Source organism: Nerophis ophidion, linkage group LG19 (genome assembly GCF_033978795.1).
Source record: "Nerophis ophidion isolate RoL-2023_Sa linkage group LG19, RoL_Noph_v1.0, whole genome shotgun sequence".
NCBI lineage: Eukaryota > Metazoa > Chordata > Actinopteri > Syngnathiformes > Syngnathidae > Nerophis > Nerophis ophidion.
In genome coordinates, this window is record NC_084629.1 from 43,180,216 (window position 1) to 43,197,364 (window position 17,149).

A 17,149-nucleotide genomic window follows, 5' to 3' on the forward strand; every position below is an offset into this window, starting at 1 on the left:
TATATAAAGGTATATACAGTACAGGCGTAATGTGATCAAACTTTCTTGTTCTTGTCAAAAGTCTAGCAGCCGCATTTTGTACCAACTATCATGCATAATCATTTATTACAACAAATATGTTTTGTTATGGGGGCGGCGTGGCACAGATGGTAGAGGTTCCCAATTTGATCCCAGCTTCTACCATCCGAGTCACGGCCGCTGTGTCCTTGGGCAAGACACTCCACCCTTGCTCCTGATGGGTGGTGGTAAGTTCCTTGCATGGCAGCTCCCTCCATCAGTGTGTGAATATGACCTGTCATGTAAAGGTATCATTGCAGGTATAGTGAAGCGCTATTTGGATACGGACTATTTATTATTAGGCCTTATTATTATTATTATTATTATTATACACCTGCTAGTGGTTAGAGTGTCCGCTCTGAGACTGGAAGGTTGTGAGTTCAAACCCCGGCTGAGTCATACCAAAGACTATAAAAATGGGAGCCATTTCCTCCCTGCTTGGCACTCAGCATCAAGACTTGGAGTTGGGGGTTAAATCACCAAAAATGATCCCCGGGCGCGGCCACCGCTGCTGCTCACTGCTCCCCTCACCTCCCAAAGGGTGGAACAAGGGGATTGGTCAAATGCAGAGAATAATTTCACCACACCTAATGTGTGTGTGTGACAATCATTGCTACTTTAACTCTACTAATGGTTTTAGTGCCTCACAATACAAAGGTCCTGGGTTCGATCTCCGGGCCTTTCTGTGTGGAGTTTGCATGTTCTCCACGTGACTGTGTGGGTACTCCGGCTCCCTCCCGCCTCCAAAGACATGCACCTGGGACTAGGCCCCTCCCACTTCCAAAGACATGCACCTTGGACTAGGCCCCTCCCACCTCCAAAGACATGCACCTGGGGATAGGTTGATAGGCAACACTAAATGGTCCCTAGTGTGTGAATGTTGTCTGTCTATCTGTGTTGGCCCTGCGATGAGGTGGCGACTTGTCCAGGGTGTAGCCCGCCTCCAACCCGTGTGCAGCTGGGATAGGCTCCAGCACCCCCGCAACCCGGAAATGGACAAGCGGTAGACAATGGATGGATGGATGGGTGTTAGTCCAGTGGTGTCCAACATCCAGCATGAGAAGTAAGGCTGGGTGGTGTCCAAGCTGATTAATCCACATCATGGACCACAAAAGTCAGCGATCTATGGTCACCATGGCAACAACAGATACAAATGGGGGCTTTAAAGTGACGTCATAACTGTGTATTGTTGCTCATGCCTTCCACTTTTCTGCTCTTCATTTACCTGTGCAGCTAAAGACTTGAACGATACCAAAGAGGCGCGAGATAGTCGGGGAACAGCAATCTCATTCAAACTACCTCATCTTTGTTTTTTCCGCTCTTATTTGTGCTCTCAAAGTTAATTCTTTGAATTCATTAGTGTCAGGACATTAAGCAGCAGAGGTGGCTGCTATTAGGGGCACTGCGCTGGCAATATTGTGAGGAGACAACCACTTTGTCACCCAAGTCAGCCTCTTTGGCTGTGCAGTGGAGACAAGGGTGATGGATTTATTATTCTGAAAACACACACACACACACACACACACACGGCAAGCTTCCCAAATGGCCTGCAGAGCCAGATAAGATTGTCCATCCTCCCCACATTGAACTCTGCTGGGCTTTCTCTGCTTGAGGAGATGAATGCTGAGATGACATCACACAAGCCATTACCTCAAAGCCTCCAATGGCAATGGTTGCAATGACACAGCAGAGTGTGGAAAGTATTTGAGACTCCCAGTTGAGTGCAGAGGCTAACACACCTTGACAGTGTGCTGACCAATCAATAAGAAACGAAGCAAACCGCCTCTCAGCCTATTTGTTTGAATACCATTTACTGGCTTCCAACACTGCCAAGAAAAACATGCCCACAAAGTAATACTCTACATAAAAAGAAGTATCTGCTCAAATGCAATCTGATTTCCTGATGATGGCACACTTGAGTGTAGTAGACTTCAGCTTGTATACATTTGGAGCAGTGCTAATCTTATAAGGTTAACACGGTGCAGGAAATGAAAAGGTATGTTGAGGGCTCAGATGGAGCTGATGACGCAGGTGAATGACTTTGTTACCCTGTGGCACATTTACTCAAATGAAGAGTCAATAAACACAAAACCATGGGTGTTAATCTGCTAAGTGTTTGCATGTGCATTGCTGTCTATTTTGGAGGGATGGAGTCACGGGGGCAGCAGCCTAAGCAGGTGTTGCCAATCAACCTATCCCCAGGTGCATGTCTTTGGAGGTGGGATGGGCCTATCCCCAGGTGCATGTCTTTGGAGGTGGGCGGGGCTTATCCTCAGGTGCATGTCTTTGGAGGTGGGAGGGGCCTATTCCCAGGTGCATGTCTTTGGAGGTGGGAGGGGCCTATCCCCAGGTGCATGTCTTTGGAGGTGGGAGGGGCCTATCCCCAGGTGCATGTCTTTGGAGGTGGGATGGGCCTATCCCCAGGTGCATGTCTTTGGAGGTGGGATGGGCCTATCCCCAGGTGCATGTCTTTGGAGGTGGGCGGGGTTTATCCTCAGGTGCATGTCTTTGGAGGTGGGCGGGGCTTATCCTCAGGTGCATGTCTTTGGAGGTGGGAGGGGCCTATTCCCAGGTGCATGTCTTTGGAGGTGGGATGGGCCTATCCCCAGGTGCATGTCTTTGGAGGTGGGATGGGCCTATCCCCAGGTACATGTCTTTGGAGGTGGGAGGGGCTTATCCCCAGGTGCATGTCTTTGGAGGTGGGAGGAAGCCGGAGTACCCGGAGGGAACCCAAGCATTCACGGGGAGAACATGCAAACTCCACACAGAAAGATCCCGAGTTCGGTCGGAATTGAACTCAGGACTTCTCAGGACCTTCGTATTGTGAAGCAGACGCACTAACCCCTGAGGTAAGCACATGAAATATGGAGGCGAGTGATCCAGACATGCCCGTGTTTGTCCTTCTTCAACATGTACACACGCTTGTGGAAATCACACATGAATACCTTAAGAAAAAGCCATTGCAGCTATTTGGGATACAACACTTCTCAGAAGGCAAGAGAACTTTCCAATGTCCGGGTCAGCTGTGATTCTGTTTAGTGAAAAACTTTGTCCATTTGTCGAAGGAGAGACAACGAGAATGCGGGCTCCCGTGGATGTGATAAAAAAAAGGGTAGCGTGTGATTTGTATCACCTGGTCGACAAGGGAAGACTATGGAAAACATTGAATGCATTTGGACTGGCAAAGCAGATAAGTTACATTTAAGTTACATTTAAGAACTCGCACACAAAGCAACACTGGAGGTGACTATGACCTGTGCATTTTCCGCACATTTATACTAGGTCACGTTGCGCCGGCAGACAGAGGGGTGAGGGGCTGTTAAACGCTGGCATTGTTGTGTGTGGACAAGGATAAGGTTAGGTGGGATTTACCCTGGATAACCTTATCCGGCTTAGTGTAAACGAGCGAGCATTGACCCAGCAACTTGTGACTAATTGCCAAGGTGTGGAGAACGGTCTTCCATAAAGCAGAAAAATAAACTCAAGAATAAAACAAAACTCAAAACCAAAGACATGATCTGGGCAACTGATCACCACAATATTGCTGTAATTAATCATTTCATTGCGGCACAATAACTTTAAAATACAAAGAAAAAAAGGTACTTTGATGGCACTAATATATATATATATATTAATAATTACATTAATATATATATATATTAATATATATATATATAAGTGTATTTTTACATGGTATGTGTAAATATTGTTTATATTGTTGTTAATAATGTCATTATTAAAATTATAATAATCATTAGTACTAAATTTATTACACTAATGCTGTCAAATGATTACAATTTTACACCAGATTAATCACACTTCTGAATTGGGATTATTCAGAATTAAATTGCAATTTCATTGTCAAAATTTCATTTTCAAATTAAAATGAATGTTTTACTTGAATGCACGTCATTTAATTGCTCAAAACCTTGGTAACGGTTGTATTTATTGTCATGTCAAGATGTATTTTGAAGTCAAACTTGCCAGTGAGCACACCAGTTGGAGTCTCCTCACTCTTCTTTGCACTGACCTGATCACAGACCTGATCACAGACCTGATCACAGATCTGATCACTGACCTGATCACAGACCTGATCACAGATCTGATCACAGACCTGATCACAGACCTGATCACTGACCTGATCACAGATCTGATCACTGACCTGATCACAGACCTGATCACAGACCTGATCACTGACCTGATCACAGATCTGATCACAGATCTGATCACAGACCTGATCACTGACCTGATCACAGACCTGATCACAGACCTGATCACAGACCTGATCACAGACCTGATCACAGACCTGATCACAGACCTGATCACAGACCTGATCACTGACCTGATCACAGACCTGATCACAGACCTGATCACTGACCTGATCACAGATCTGATCACTGACCTGATCACAGACCTGATCACAGATCTGATCAGAGACCTGATCACTGACCTGATCACTGACCTGATCACAGACCTGATCACTGACCTGATCACAGACCTGATCACAGACCTGATCACAGACCTGATCACAGACGACCCACACCACCTTTTAGGTAACCATTAAGTATAGGAGCATGTACGGTCAAAATAAATTGCCTTATTAATCTGTGTTTATACATGTATTATACAATATTTTATGTGTTATTGATGATGAATACATTCATATTTTTGACAGACCTAAAATATATGTCAATTAAATATGCTACTGCAATGTCCATCACTACAATATGTACTCATTGGTGAAATTACACTTCCATCCATTTTTGTTTTTCTGCTGGTCTCAATTAGGGCCAAAGGTGAGCTGGAGTCTATCCCAGCTGACTTGCTACAAGAGTTGTGGTACACCCTGGACTGGTCACAAGCACACATACCAGGGAACAAACCACCATTTCATTTCAATTTAAAGTCAGCCATAGACCTAACATGCATATTTTTCATGAGATGAGCAGTACATAACTCAATCACTGCATTCATTCATTCACTTCCAAGTTGACTATGTTTAGTGATGATCAACTTCAAGGCATCCAAATCTGAGGTGGGTGAATAATCATGTGCAGTCTTTTCGACACTTACTGGCCAATGAAATGACTGAAACTTCTGCACCACTGCTCCGGACTTCTCAGTGTCGGGGAAGGATTGCTGAAAGAGAACCACAAGAAAAAACCAAAGCAATCAGCATCTTCCTCAGTCTGGTTGAAAAAGTGCTTTCAAAGGACATGACAGCAGTTAGCTGACAAATGATAGCTGGCACACGCTCAGAGGGAGTTTTTGGGGAAGACTTGGTCGCTGTCCAGGTCTGTAAGTGACTGGGTCTGTACTTGGCAGTCGGCATCTGTGACTGGGAGCTCAAAGTTATGAGAGAGAGGGGAGCTCCTTGCCTCTGTCAGCAGCACTCATGCAGCCCATCTATAAGCAGGCTTCAAGTGCTCTCATGACAGGGACAGCACACTTCTTAGATGACTAAAATGGTGAGGCAACATCAGGGAAAATACAATGATGGGCTTTTAAAATGCAATGGCAATAATAAGAAGGTCCTGGGTTCAATCCCCGGCTCAGGATCTTTCTGTGTGGAGTTTGCATGTTCACCCCGTGACTGCGTGGGTTCCCTCCGGGTACTCCGGAGGGAACCCAGGTGTGTGTGTGTGTGTGTGTCTATATATATATATATATATATATATATATATATATAGGCAACACCCTAAGAAAAATATTCAACAAGAACAACATTAAATTGAGCTACAGCTGTATGAATAACATGCAACAAATCATTTCAAACCACAACAAAGCAATTGCAAAAAGACTGCCTACCCCCAGACTAAACGACTCTGAAACCAACAATGAATGTAACTGTCGCAAGAAACCTGATTGCCCTCTCAACGGAAGGTGCTTACAGACATCAGTCGTTTACCAAGCAAAGGTAATACGCAAGGACATTAACACATCCAACACGTACGTAGGATTAACCGAAGGAGCGTTCAAAACAAGATGGAATAATCACAACGCCTCCTTTAGAAACCAGACTTTGCAGAATTCTACAGAACTCAGCAAACACATTTGGAACCTCAAAGACAATAATGTTGAATATTCAATAACATGGCAAATTCTTGCATCCAGCACACCTTACAACAGTGGTAATAAAAGATGCAACCTATGCTTAAAAGAGAAACTGTTTATTATATATCATCCAGATCTGTCATCCCTCAACAAGCGCAGTGAAATCATTTCAACATGCCGCCATAGACGGAAACACCTCCTAGGTAACACATGAGCCAATCACCACACCCTACGCTTGCTTGTACCCACCCACTCTGTGCTCTATATAAACCATTGTGTGTGAATGCTTCCATTAAAATCTCCTGATGATTGAGGGAACCCCTCATGAAACAGATCTGTAGAGATGAAGTAGTCTTGTGATTTTTTCCCACACCTACATATATATATATATATATATATATATATTAGGGATGCACCGATTAATCGGTAACCGAATATATTGGGCCGAATATGGCAAAAAAAGCCGCATTCGGCCTTCGGTGGAATGAGTTAAAAACAAGGCCGAATAGTGGCATGTGACGCAATTTTTTGACCCGGTGACGCAATCAACCAACGTGCAGTGACGTTGGGATATGTTGTGTACCTGTATAAGTGTATGAGGTTACAAGCACACACTTATTGAGATTTAGTGGGGCCTCTGTTTACATTATTAGCCTGTTGTGTAGGCTACCTGTATAAGTGTATGAGGTTACAAGCACACACTTAATTGAGATTTACTTGAGCCTTCTGTTTACATTATTAGCCTGTTGTGTAGGCTACCTGTATAAGTGTATGAGGTTACAAGCACACACTTCATTGAGATTTACTTGAGCCTTCTGTTTACATTATTAGCATATCTACTGTGGCTAAGCAGACTTTTGCCAAAAGGACAATAATTCATTTGTTGTGGGTTTATCCACTTTAATGCACTTTATTTTTTTTTTTGGAATGCATGTTTTGTTTGAAGGCCTAATATAAATGAAAAACGGTGCTTTTTTTGAAAAGCAAAGACTACTGGAATATTAAAAAAATGTCAATATTCAATAAAAAATTACTTTATTTGAAAAATATGTCTAAATATTTTTTCGAGGCTATTTATGCAATATTTTAAAAATTGTGAAAAACTGCATTCATTATTCGGTATTCGGCCTTCGGCCAAGCGTTTAAATTTTATTCGGCTTCGGCTTCGGCCACAAATTTTCATTTCGGCGCATCCATAATATATATATGCGAATTTTTGAATGTCCCATGATTCGATTCAATATCAATTCTTGGGGTCACAATTCGATTATCTATAGATTTTTTTCGATTCAACGCGATGCTCGTTTCAAAAACTATATTTTTCTGATTCAAAAGGATTCTGTATTCATTCAATACACAGATTTCAGCAGGATCTACCCCAGTCTGCTGACATGCTAGCAGAGTAGTACATTTTGTAAAAAGCTTTTGTAATTGTAAAGGACAATGTTTTATCAACTGATTGCAATAATGTAAATTTGTTTTAACTATAAAACGAACCAAAAATAGGACTTATTTTATCTTTGTGCAAACATTGGACACAGTGTGTTGTCCAGCTTATGAGATGCCATGCAAGTGTAAGCCACTGTGACACTATTGTTCTTTTTTATTATTTGTATAAATGTCTAATGATAATGTCAATGAGGGATTTTTAATCACTGCTATACTGAAATTTTAACTAATATTAATACTGTTGTTGATAATCATTTTTGTTTCACTACTTTTGTTTTGTTCTGTGTGGTGTTTGTGTCTCCTCTCAATTGCTCTGTTTATTGCAGTTCTGAGTGTTGCTGGCTCATTTTTGCTTTTGGAATTGGATTGCATTGTTATGGTATTGCTGTGTAGTGCTTTGTTGGATAGATATATTAAATTAAAAAAAAAAAAAGAGAATCGATTCTGATTCGCACAACGTGAGAATCGCGATTCGTATTCGAATCGATTTTTTCCCACACCCCTAAAATATATATATATATATATATATATATATATATATATATATATATATAAGGATAGATAGATGGATAGATAGATAGATAGTCGAGGTTACTGTGGTTTATCCGTTATAAAGTGCTCAATAAGCGTAATATACGTTAGGTCAGGAAAAAAACACAGAGGCTATTTCATCCCAACAAGCCTATTTTGCAGGTTTCCCTGCTCTTCAGGGAAATCCCCTGAAGGAAATCCCTCAGAAGATATATATGATATGTATCTACATATACATAATATACATTTTATGTATATACAGTTCGGAAGTAGGTGTACTTATATAGATATTAAATGTATGTATAATGACTGCAGCTGGGATAGGCTCCAGCACTCCATGACAGAAAATGGATGGATAGATGGATACAGCTAAATAAGCATCTAAATAAATGTGATATCATAATCACTTTGGCAAATATGTTCAGGTTAAAAGATTTTACAATGTGCGTTAAAACTTTTTAGACTTGCATACTCCATGTCACAGACACAATTGTACATTGCACACCCAGCTTAGGGAATTCCTTCTTTAAAAAAACACTATTAAAATGGTGAGACAAGTCATGTTCAGTAGAGAGTATCAATTCTGCAATGGATTTGAAATGTTGAAAAAAGCAACACACTAGCGCCATATTTAGGACCGAATGGGGCTATATTTAAGTTCCCTCTATTTACCTTAGTTCCAACGTTCAATCACCTCTCATGTTATTCTCCAACAACGCTATGAAATTGTCATCAAACAAGAATAAACATTGTCCCTAAACAAATCTCAGGGGGCACAATCACACTCATTTTGGGAGCATGCTTGGCAACATTTTCCCAGCTCAGTGTGATAAAGGATTGAGGCATACAATCCTTCCCAAAGTGCAAATCAAAGACTGTAAAGTGAGTGTTTCAATGGAAGCTCTAATATGAGCCTGAAGACACGCTCTCGCCTTGATGTGCTCGCACTTTGCCAATGTAGAAACACACACACACTGATGATAACACTCTCAAGTCTGCTTATTGTGCTGGAAAAATTCATGCACTTTTTTTTTTTTTTGCTTGCAGTATTGGAGGCTTGTAATGTAAACACAAATGGCTTATTCAAATCACAGGCTGGGCAGAGCTCATACTGTCAGGACGCTCCTCGGAATGGATTGAAGAGAAATCAGGGGTGTCAACCGCACTTCACAGCTGGCATTAAGCCGCCGAGAAAGACAAAAAATGAGGCCAAAGAAATATTGGAGTGCAATACTCGGTATGCAGCACTCGTAATCCTCCATATCCCACAGAACGTTATATCTCCTGTGCTACTAAGTAACTGTTGCATTTATTTCAACTGTAAATGTCCCCTACCTATTTGGATAAGAGGTGAGGCAATCATTTACATATATATTAATATTTGTCATTTGCACAACTGCATCCCAACGTTTATTGCGCTGCCATTCTTGGTGCACAAATGACTCAAATATCATTCAAAAGGAATTTTGATTTGACATGTTACATAAACCCCTGATAAACCCAAATATACTGTACATACATACATACATTTGCACGTACATACATACATACATAAATACAAACTTATATTCAGACATACATACATACATGCATACATACATACATACATTCACTGTACATACATACATACAAACATACATACATACATTCACTGTACATACATACATACATACATTCACTGTACAAACATACATACAAACATACATACATTCACTGTACATACATACATACATTCACTGTACAAACATACATACATACATTCACTGTACATACATACATACAAACATACATACATACATTCACTGTACATACATACATACATACATTCACTGTACAAACATACATACAAACATACATACATTCACTGTACAAACATACATACATTCACTGTACAAACATACATACATACATTCACTGTACAAACATACATACATTCACTGTACATACATACATACATACATTCACTGTACAAACATACATACATACATTCACTGTACAAACATACATACATTCACTGTACATGCATACATACATTCACTGTACAAACATACATACAGACATTCATACATACAAACATTCATACATACAAACAAACATACATACATACATGCATACATTCACTGTACATACATACATACATACATACATACATACATACATACATACATTCACTGTACAAACATACATACAAACATACATACATACATAACATACGTACATACATACATTCACTGTACGAACATACATACATACATACATACATACATACATTCACTGTACAAACATACATACATACATTCACTGTACAAACATACATACATACATACATACATACATTCACTGTACAAACATACATACAAACATACATACATACATACATTCACTGTACATACATACTTACATTCACTGTACAAACATACATACAAACATTCATACATACATACATACATACATGCATACATTCACTGTACATACATACATACATACATACATTCACTGTACAAACATACATACAAACATACATACAAACATACATACAAACATACATACATTCACTGTACAAACATACATACATACATTCACTGTACAAACATACATACATACAAACATACATACATACATTCACTGTACAAACATACATGCATACATACATATATTCACTGTACAAACATACATACATACATACATACATATATTCACTGTACAAACATACATACATACATACATATATTCACTGTACAAACATACATACATACATACATACATACACTCATGCATACGATGACGCTTCATCAGACATATTAATGGTGTTCCCCCAGGGTAAACCGGGTTGAAACACGACACATTGCTAGAGCTTAACCTGTTTTTGTAAAAGGTTAATATAGTCCGCTCCTCTTGGTCTGCCTTCTTTTGCAAGTTACAAAATTCATTACATTTATGTATTGTTACATTTGAAGCAATTGTAATTTTGATGACAGAGGTAATTATTATCACTCATGATGAACAATATTGTTATTTCTATTAGTATTTCATTGTTCTATAATGTTCATTGTCATTTTTGTGTTATTAATATCTACTTCACTAACTGGTTCTTTATCATTTTTGGTATCATATTTTCATTAGTGACCGATGTCCCTTTGGGACAGAGGACCCTATTGAATTTCTAAGGTTTTATTATTAGTAATATTATTCTTTATTATTATACCGCCGCCTCTTTGAGCTGTAATTTGACCCCTTTAACATGCTTCAAAACTCACCAAATTTGACACACGAATCAGTACAAGCGAAAATTGCGATCTAATCAAAAAACCAAACCCCAAAACTAAAAATTGCGCTCTAGTGCCCCCTAGGAAGACAACACAGACAAAACTGTTTGTAGGAATGTTGTAGAAACATGAAACAAAAACCACAACGTAGGTCACAGTGGGACCAATATTTCATCTAGTGACACCCCCCGGCTAAAATCAACAGGAAGTTTGCTATTCCCACTTCAATACAAAAGTTGGCTAAAAAATGTCGCTTTTTATTTGAACATTATCTCCTCTAAAGCAGTGGTGCCCAACCACCGGGCCGTGGTGGTTGGGCACCAAAATAATTTTTTTTTTTTTAATTAAATCAACATAAAAAACACAATATACACTTAGAATTAGTGCACCAACCTCAAAAACCTCCCTTTTTCATGACAAAAAACGTCCCTTTTTCACGAGAAAGAAGAAATAAAAAAAAATGGATTCTTCTACCTCCTCCCCCCCTCCCGCGGGACACATTATTAAGCGTTGACCGGTCCGCGGGTACAAAAAGGTTGGGGACCACTGCTCTAAAGGCCATTTGTCGTTTCGGTTTTCAAATAAACACAGAAAATAGACTGAATCCTTCTGATTAAAAGTTGATGTAGTAGTTTTTTTTACTACCCCGGTTTGGATTTTAAGAGCCCAGAAAGAACTGCTGCGCTGCTGCTGTTGTGCTACTTCTGTCACAAAATGGGGGCTTCCTGCTCAGACAAAACTGTTTCTAACTCACTGTAGGACTGTCAAACACACATGACACAAAAACCTCAATGTAGGTCTCACTGAGACCTATATTTCCTACACTGACCGCCCCCAACTAAAATCAACAGGAAGTTTGCTATTCCCACTTCAATACAACAACTGCATTACATTCACCATGCATTAGAGCAGGGGCGCTCACACTTTTTCTGCAGGCGAGCTACTTTTCAATTGACCAAGTCGAGGAGATCTACCTCATTCCTATTTATATTTATTTATTTATGAAAGAGACATTTTTTGTTAACAAGTTAATGGTGTTTAATGATAATACAAGCATGTTTAACACACATAGATTCCTTTCTTTCATGAAGACAAGAATATAAGTTGGTGTATTACCTGATTCTGATGACTTGCATTGATTGGAATTAGACAGTGGTGCTGATAACGTCCGCATTTTCAAATGGAGGAAAAAAAAAAGTCCTCCTTTCTGTCCGATACCACATGAAAGTGGTTGGATTTTGGCATCTCATTTGTCCAACTTGCATACTCGTTTTTAAACACTTTGTTATGAGAGTAGCATATGTGTGTGGCCCTTTAATGTCTGGCAGCAGGTGAGTGACGTCAGCGAGTGTGCGGGTGGGCAAGCAAGTGAGAAAGAATACATTGGCATCAAACTCCGTAGCTTGCTAGCTTTCTGAGACTCTTCTTTTGTTAGCACAGGCAGGATGAAACAGGTCTTTTATGGTGAAGACAGGAACTGTGCAGTCGGTCTTTAGAGTTTTGACAGTAGGTACGGAGTCTCTAGAAATAAAATGTGTTTCTCTGCGTCCGCCCTGTTAGTGATTTTTTTCTTAAATATGAGCTCGCAGCAGCCAGCGTCATCTCACAAGATCCTCGGGTGCCGAGAATGTCAAACAACTGACGAAAGTGAAGTCTTGGTATGATTGATGATTGCTCATTTTTTTTTCTTTCTCCTATGTCCCCCCCCTCCCTTGTGGAGGGGGTCCGGTCCGATGACCATGGATGAAGTACTGGCTGTCCAGAGTCGAGACCCAGGATGGACCGCTCGTCGAGACCCAGGATGGACCGCTCGTCGGGACCCAGGATGGACCGCTCGCCTGTATCGGTTGGGGACATCTCTACGCTGCTGATCCGCTTGAGATGGTTTCCTGTGGACGGGACTCTCGCTGCTGTCTTGGAGCCACTATGGATTGAACTTTCACAGTATCATGTTAGACCCGCTCGACATCCATTGCTTTCGGTCCCCTAGAGGGAGGGGGTTGCCCACATCTGAGGTCCTCTCCAAGGTTTCTCATAGTCAGCATTGTCACTGGCGTCCCACTGGATGTGAATTCTCCCTGCCCACTGGGTGTGAGTTTTCCTTGCCCTTTTGTGGGTTCTTCTGAGGATGTTGTAGTCGTAATGATTTGTGCAGTCCTTTGAGACATTTGTGATTTGGGGCTATATAAATAAACATTGATTGATTGATTGATGTCTATTTTTTAATGCCTGGCTTGAGATCGACTGACACACCCTCCGAGATCGACCAGTCCATCGCGATCGACGTAATGCCCACCCCTGCATGAGAGTCTCAAAATGGCGGCACCAAGGCGTCCTTATAAAATGCCCAAGCCACTTTACAACTGTTATTACTATGAGACTGATGTATAACACATGTTTATACTACTTGTTCTCTGTGTAATAATCCATCCATCCATGTTCTACCGCTTATCTGGGCTTGGGTCGCGGGGGCAGCAGCCAAAGCGGTCCCGTCCATTGCTGCTTGCAGCTTTAATTATAGATTGTATTTGTGATGTAGTTCTATTGTGGTTTTTGTTGTTGTTGTCCCCGCAATTTTACCTAAATATACGTAATTCTAAATTCATGATTATTTGCAAAAAATAAAGTTTACCAGTTCCAAAGTTAAATATCTTGTCTTTGCAGTCTATTCAAGTGAATATAAGTTGAAAAGGATTTGTTGTATTCTCTTTTTATTTAGCATTTACACAACCTGACAACTTCACTGCTTTTGTCTTTTTAAGATTTTAGTTCTCTGCTTTATTATTTGATTCTGCCTTAAAGGATGCACACACACTTAATTATGTAGCGATTATGGTCCAGGACCCAACAATTAAACACAACCTTGGACACCTTTGCCTCTAAAACTTTACACAGCATCATTTAAGTCTCATCTTAAAACTCATCTGTATACTCTAGCCTTTAAATAGACCTCCTTTTTAGACCAGTTGATCTGCCGCTTCTTTTCTTTCTCCTATGTCCCCCCCTCCCTTGTGGAGGGGGTCCGGTCCGATGACCATGGATGAAGTACTGACTGTCTGAGTCGAGACCAAGGATGGACCGCTCGCCTGTATCGGTTGGGGACATCTCTACGCTGCTGATCCGCTTGAGATGGTTTCCTGTGGACGGGACTCTCGCTGCTGTCTTGGAGCCACTATGGATTGAACTTTCACAGTATCATGTTAGACCCGCTCGACATCCATTGCTTTCGGTCCCCTAGAGGGGGGGGGGGTTGCCCACATCTGCGGTCCTCTCCAAGGTTTCTCATAGTCAGCATTGTCACTGGCGTCCCGCTGGATGTGAATTCTCCCTGCCCACTGGGTGTGAGTTTTCCTTGCCCTTTTGTGGGTTCTTCCGAGGATGTTGTAGTCGTAATGATTTGTGCAGTCCTTTGAGACATTTGTGATTTGGGGCTATATAAATAAACATTGATTGATTGATTGATGATCACACACACACACACACACAACCACACACACACACAACCACACATGCAGTTTGATGATGCATTTACAATGTGAGGCGGTGCACCGGAGAGAAAATTGACTGGAGATATTAACCTTCTGCATATTGAATATCACAGACCATCTTTGTATTTGTAATTAATTTTGTAGCTGATGATTTTACAACTTCACCCTCCATTAGCTTCTCTCAGGGAGGTTATGTGGAGGCACTCAGGTGTCAATTACGCAGCACAGCGCTCCATTTATCATAAAAAATGGACAAAAATAGGGGCAACCGTTTCTTTCCGATGTTTAGAAGCAGAATCCTAGTATTGTAGCAGCCAGAGCGAGCCACCCTTCAAACATCATGCATGTGACTATTCTTCAAGCTGCTAATATTTCAGAAACATAAAGCGATGACACGCCAAGGTGACCCCACTTCATCCAGCTCAAAGGACAATAACAGCCTGCTGGGTTCAAACCACATCCATCCGTGCACAAACTGCCACAATGCAAGCATAAGAATGTCATACAAAATGTTTGTGTTATTAGACTCAGTCATCACTGTGTCATGTGATAACTCGGGCTTCCAGCAGGAGGAATAGGGTTGGGAACTAGAATAAATCAATCAATCAATCAATCAATCAATGTTTATTTATATAGCCCCAAATCACAAATGTCTCAAAGGACTGCACAAATCATTACGACTACAACATCCTCGGAAGAACCCACAAAAGGGCAAGGAAAACTCACACCCAGTACGCAGGGAGAATTCACATTCAGTGGGACGCCAGTGACAATGCTGACTATGAGAAACCTTGGAGAGGACCTCAGATGTGGGCAACCCCCCCCCTCTAGGGGACCGAAAGCAATGGATGTCGAGCGGGTCTAACATGATACTGTGAAAGTTCAATCCATAGTGGCTCCAAGACAGCAGTGAGAGTCCCGTCCACAGGAAACCATCTAAAGCGGATCAGCAGCGTAGAGATGTCCCCAACCGATACAGGCGAGCGGTCCATCCTGGGTCCCGACGAGCGGTCCATCCTGGGTCTCGACTCTGGACAGTCAGTACTTCATCCATGGTCATCGGACCGGACCCCCTCCACAAGGGAGGGGGGGACATAGGAGAAAGAAAAGAAAAGAAGCGGCAGATCAACTGGTCTAAAAAGGAGGTCTATTTAAAGGCTAGAGTATACAGATGAGTTTTAAGGTGAGACTTAAATGCTTCTACTGAGGTAGCATCTCGAACTGTTACCGGGAGGGCATTCCAGAGTACTGGAGCCCGAACGGAAAACGCTCTATAGCCCGCAGACTTTTTTTGAGCTCTAGGAATCACTAATAAGCCGGAGTCTTTTGAACGCAGATTTCTTGCCGGGACATATGGTACAATACAATCGGCAAGATAGGCTGGGGCTAGACCGTGTATTATTTTATACGTAAGTAGTAAAACCTTAAAGTCACATAAATTGTTTTATTTCAGTCTGGATACAAAGCTTTGCACAGTACTGAATCTGCACTTTTAAAGGTTTTTAATGACATGCTTTTAATGTCTGATTCTGGCAGCTCTGCCATTTTAGTGCTTTTAGATCTTCCAGCTGCCTTTGACACAGTCCACCACACAATTCTTTTAGAGCGCCTGAGAGACTGTGTGGGTGTCAGGGGGACTGCGTTACAGTGGTTCAGATCCTACCTGTCTGAGAGGTCCTTCTCTGTCAGGCTGGGGGGACGCCACCTCTTCTTCTGCCCCGCTTTACTGTGGTGTCCCCCAGGGATCTGTTTTAGGCCCCATCCTGTTCGCTCTTTATCTCCTCCCTCTTGGAGAGATTTTTAAGAAACATGGAGTGTTTTATCACTTTTATGCAGATGACTGCCAAATTTATATGCCAATTTCAAAAGTCCACGGCCCCCTGACACCCCTTCTTAACTGTCTATGTGACGTCAAGGCTTGGTTAGCATAGAATTTTTTTAATAATGAATGAGGGGAAAACGGAAATTTCAGTTTTTGTTGCGGCCCTCACTGACTTGGGACCATTGCAAAATGATGTGCGTCCCAAAGTCACCAGCCTTGGCGTCACTATAGACAGCCATTTTAAACTAGACAAATGGCGTTTTAAAATCGTGTTTTTATCACCTTCGTCTTTTAGTAAAGGTTAAACCGTTTTCATCTTTTAACCTTTTTGAAGAAGTCGTGCATGCTTTTATTTCAAGTGGCCTGGACTACTGCAATGCACTTTATGCTGGCATTAGCCAAAAAGCTCTCTCCCGGTTGCAGTTAGTCCAGAAGGCGGCAGCAGGACTTTTAACAGGGGCCAGGAAAGGCCAGCATATAAC

The 17,149-nt window shown here is 41.3% G+C and overlaps 1 protein-coding gene across 1 annotated transcript in view; it reads right to left on the reverse strand.

Annotated features, from left to right (window-relative positions):
• Window positions 1–17,149, reverse strand: part of myo3b (myosin IIIB) — a 327,297-nt gene that overhangs the window by 262,024 nt on the left and 48,124 nt on the right. The window contains 1 exon segment of the mRNA XM_061880054.1: window positions 5,131–5,196. Coding sequence (XP_061736038.1) covers window positions 5,131–5,196 — 66 coding nt within the window.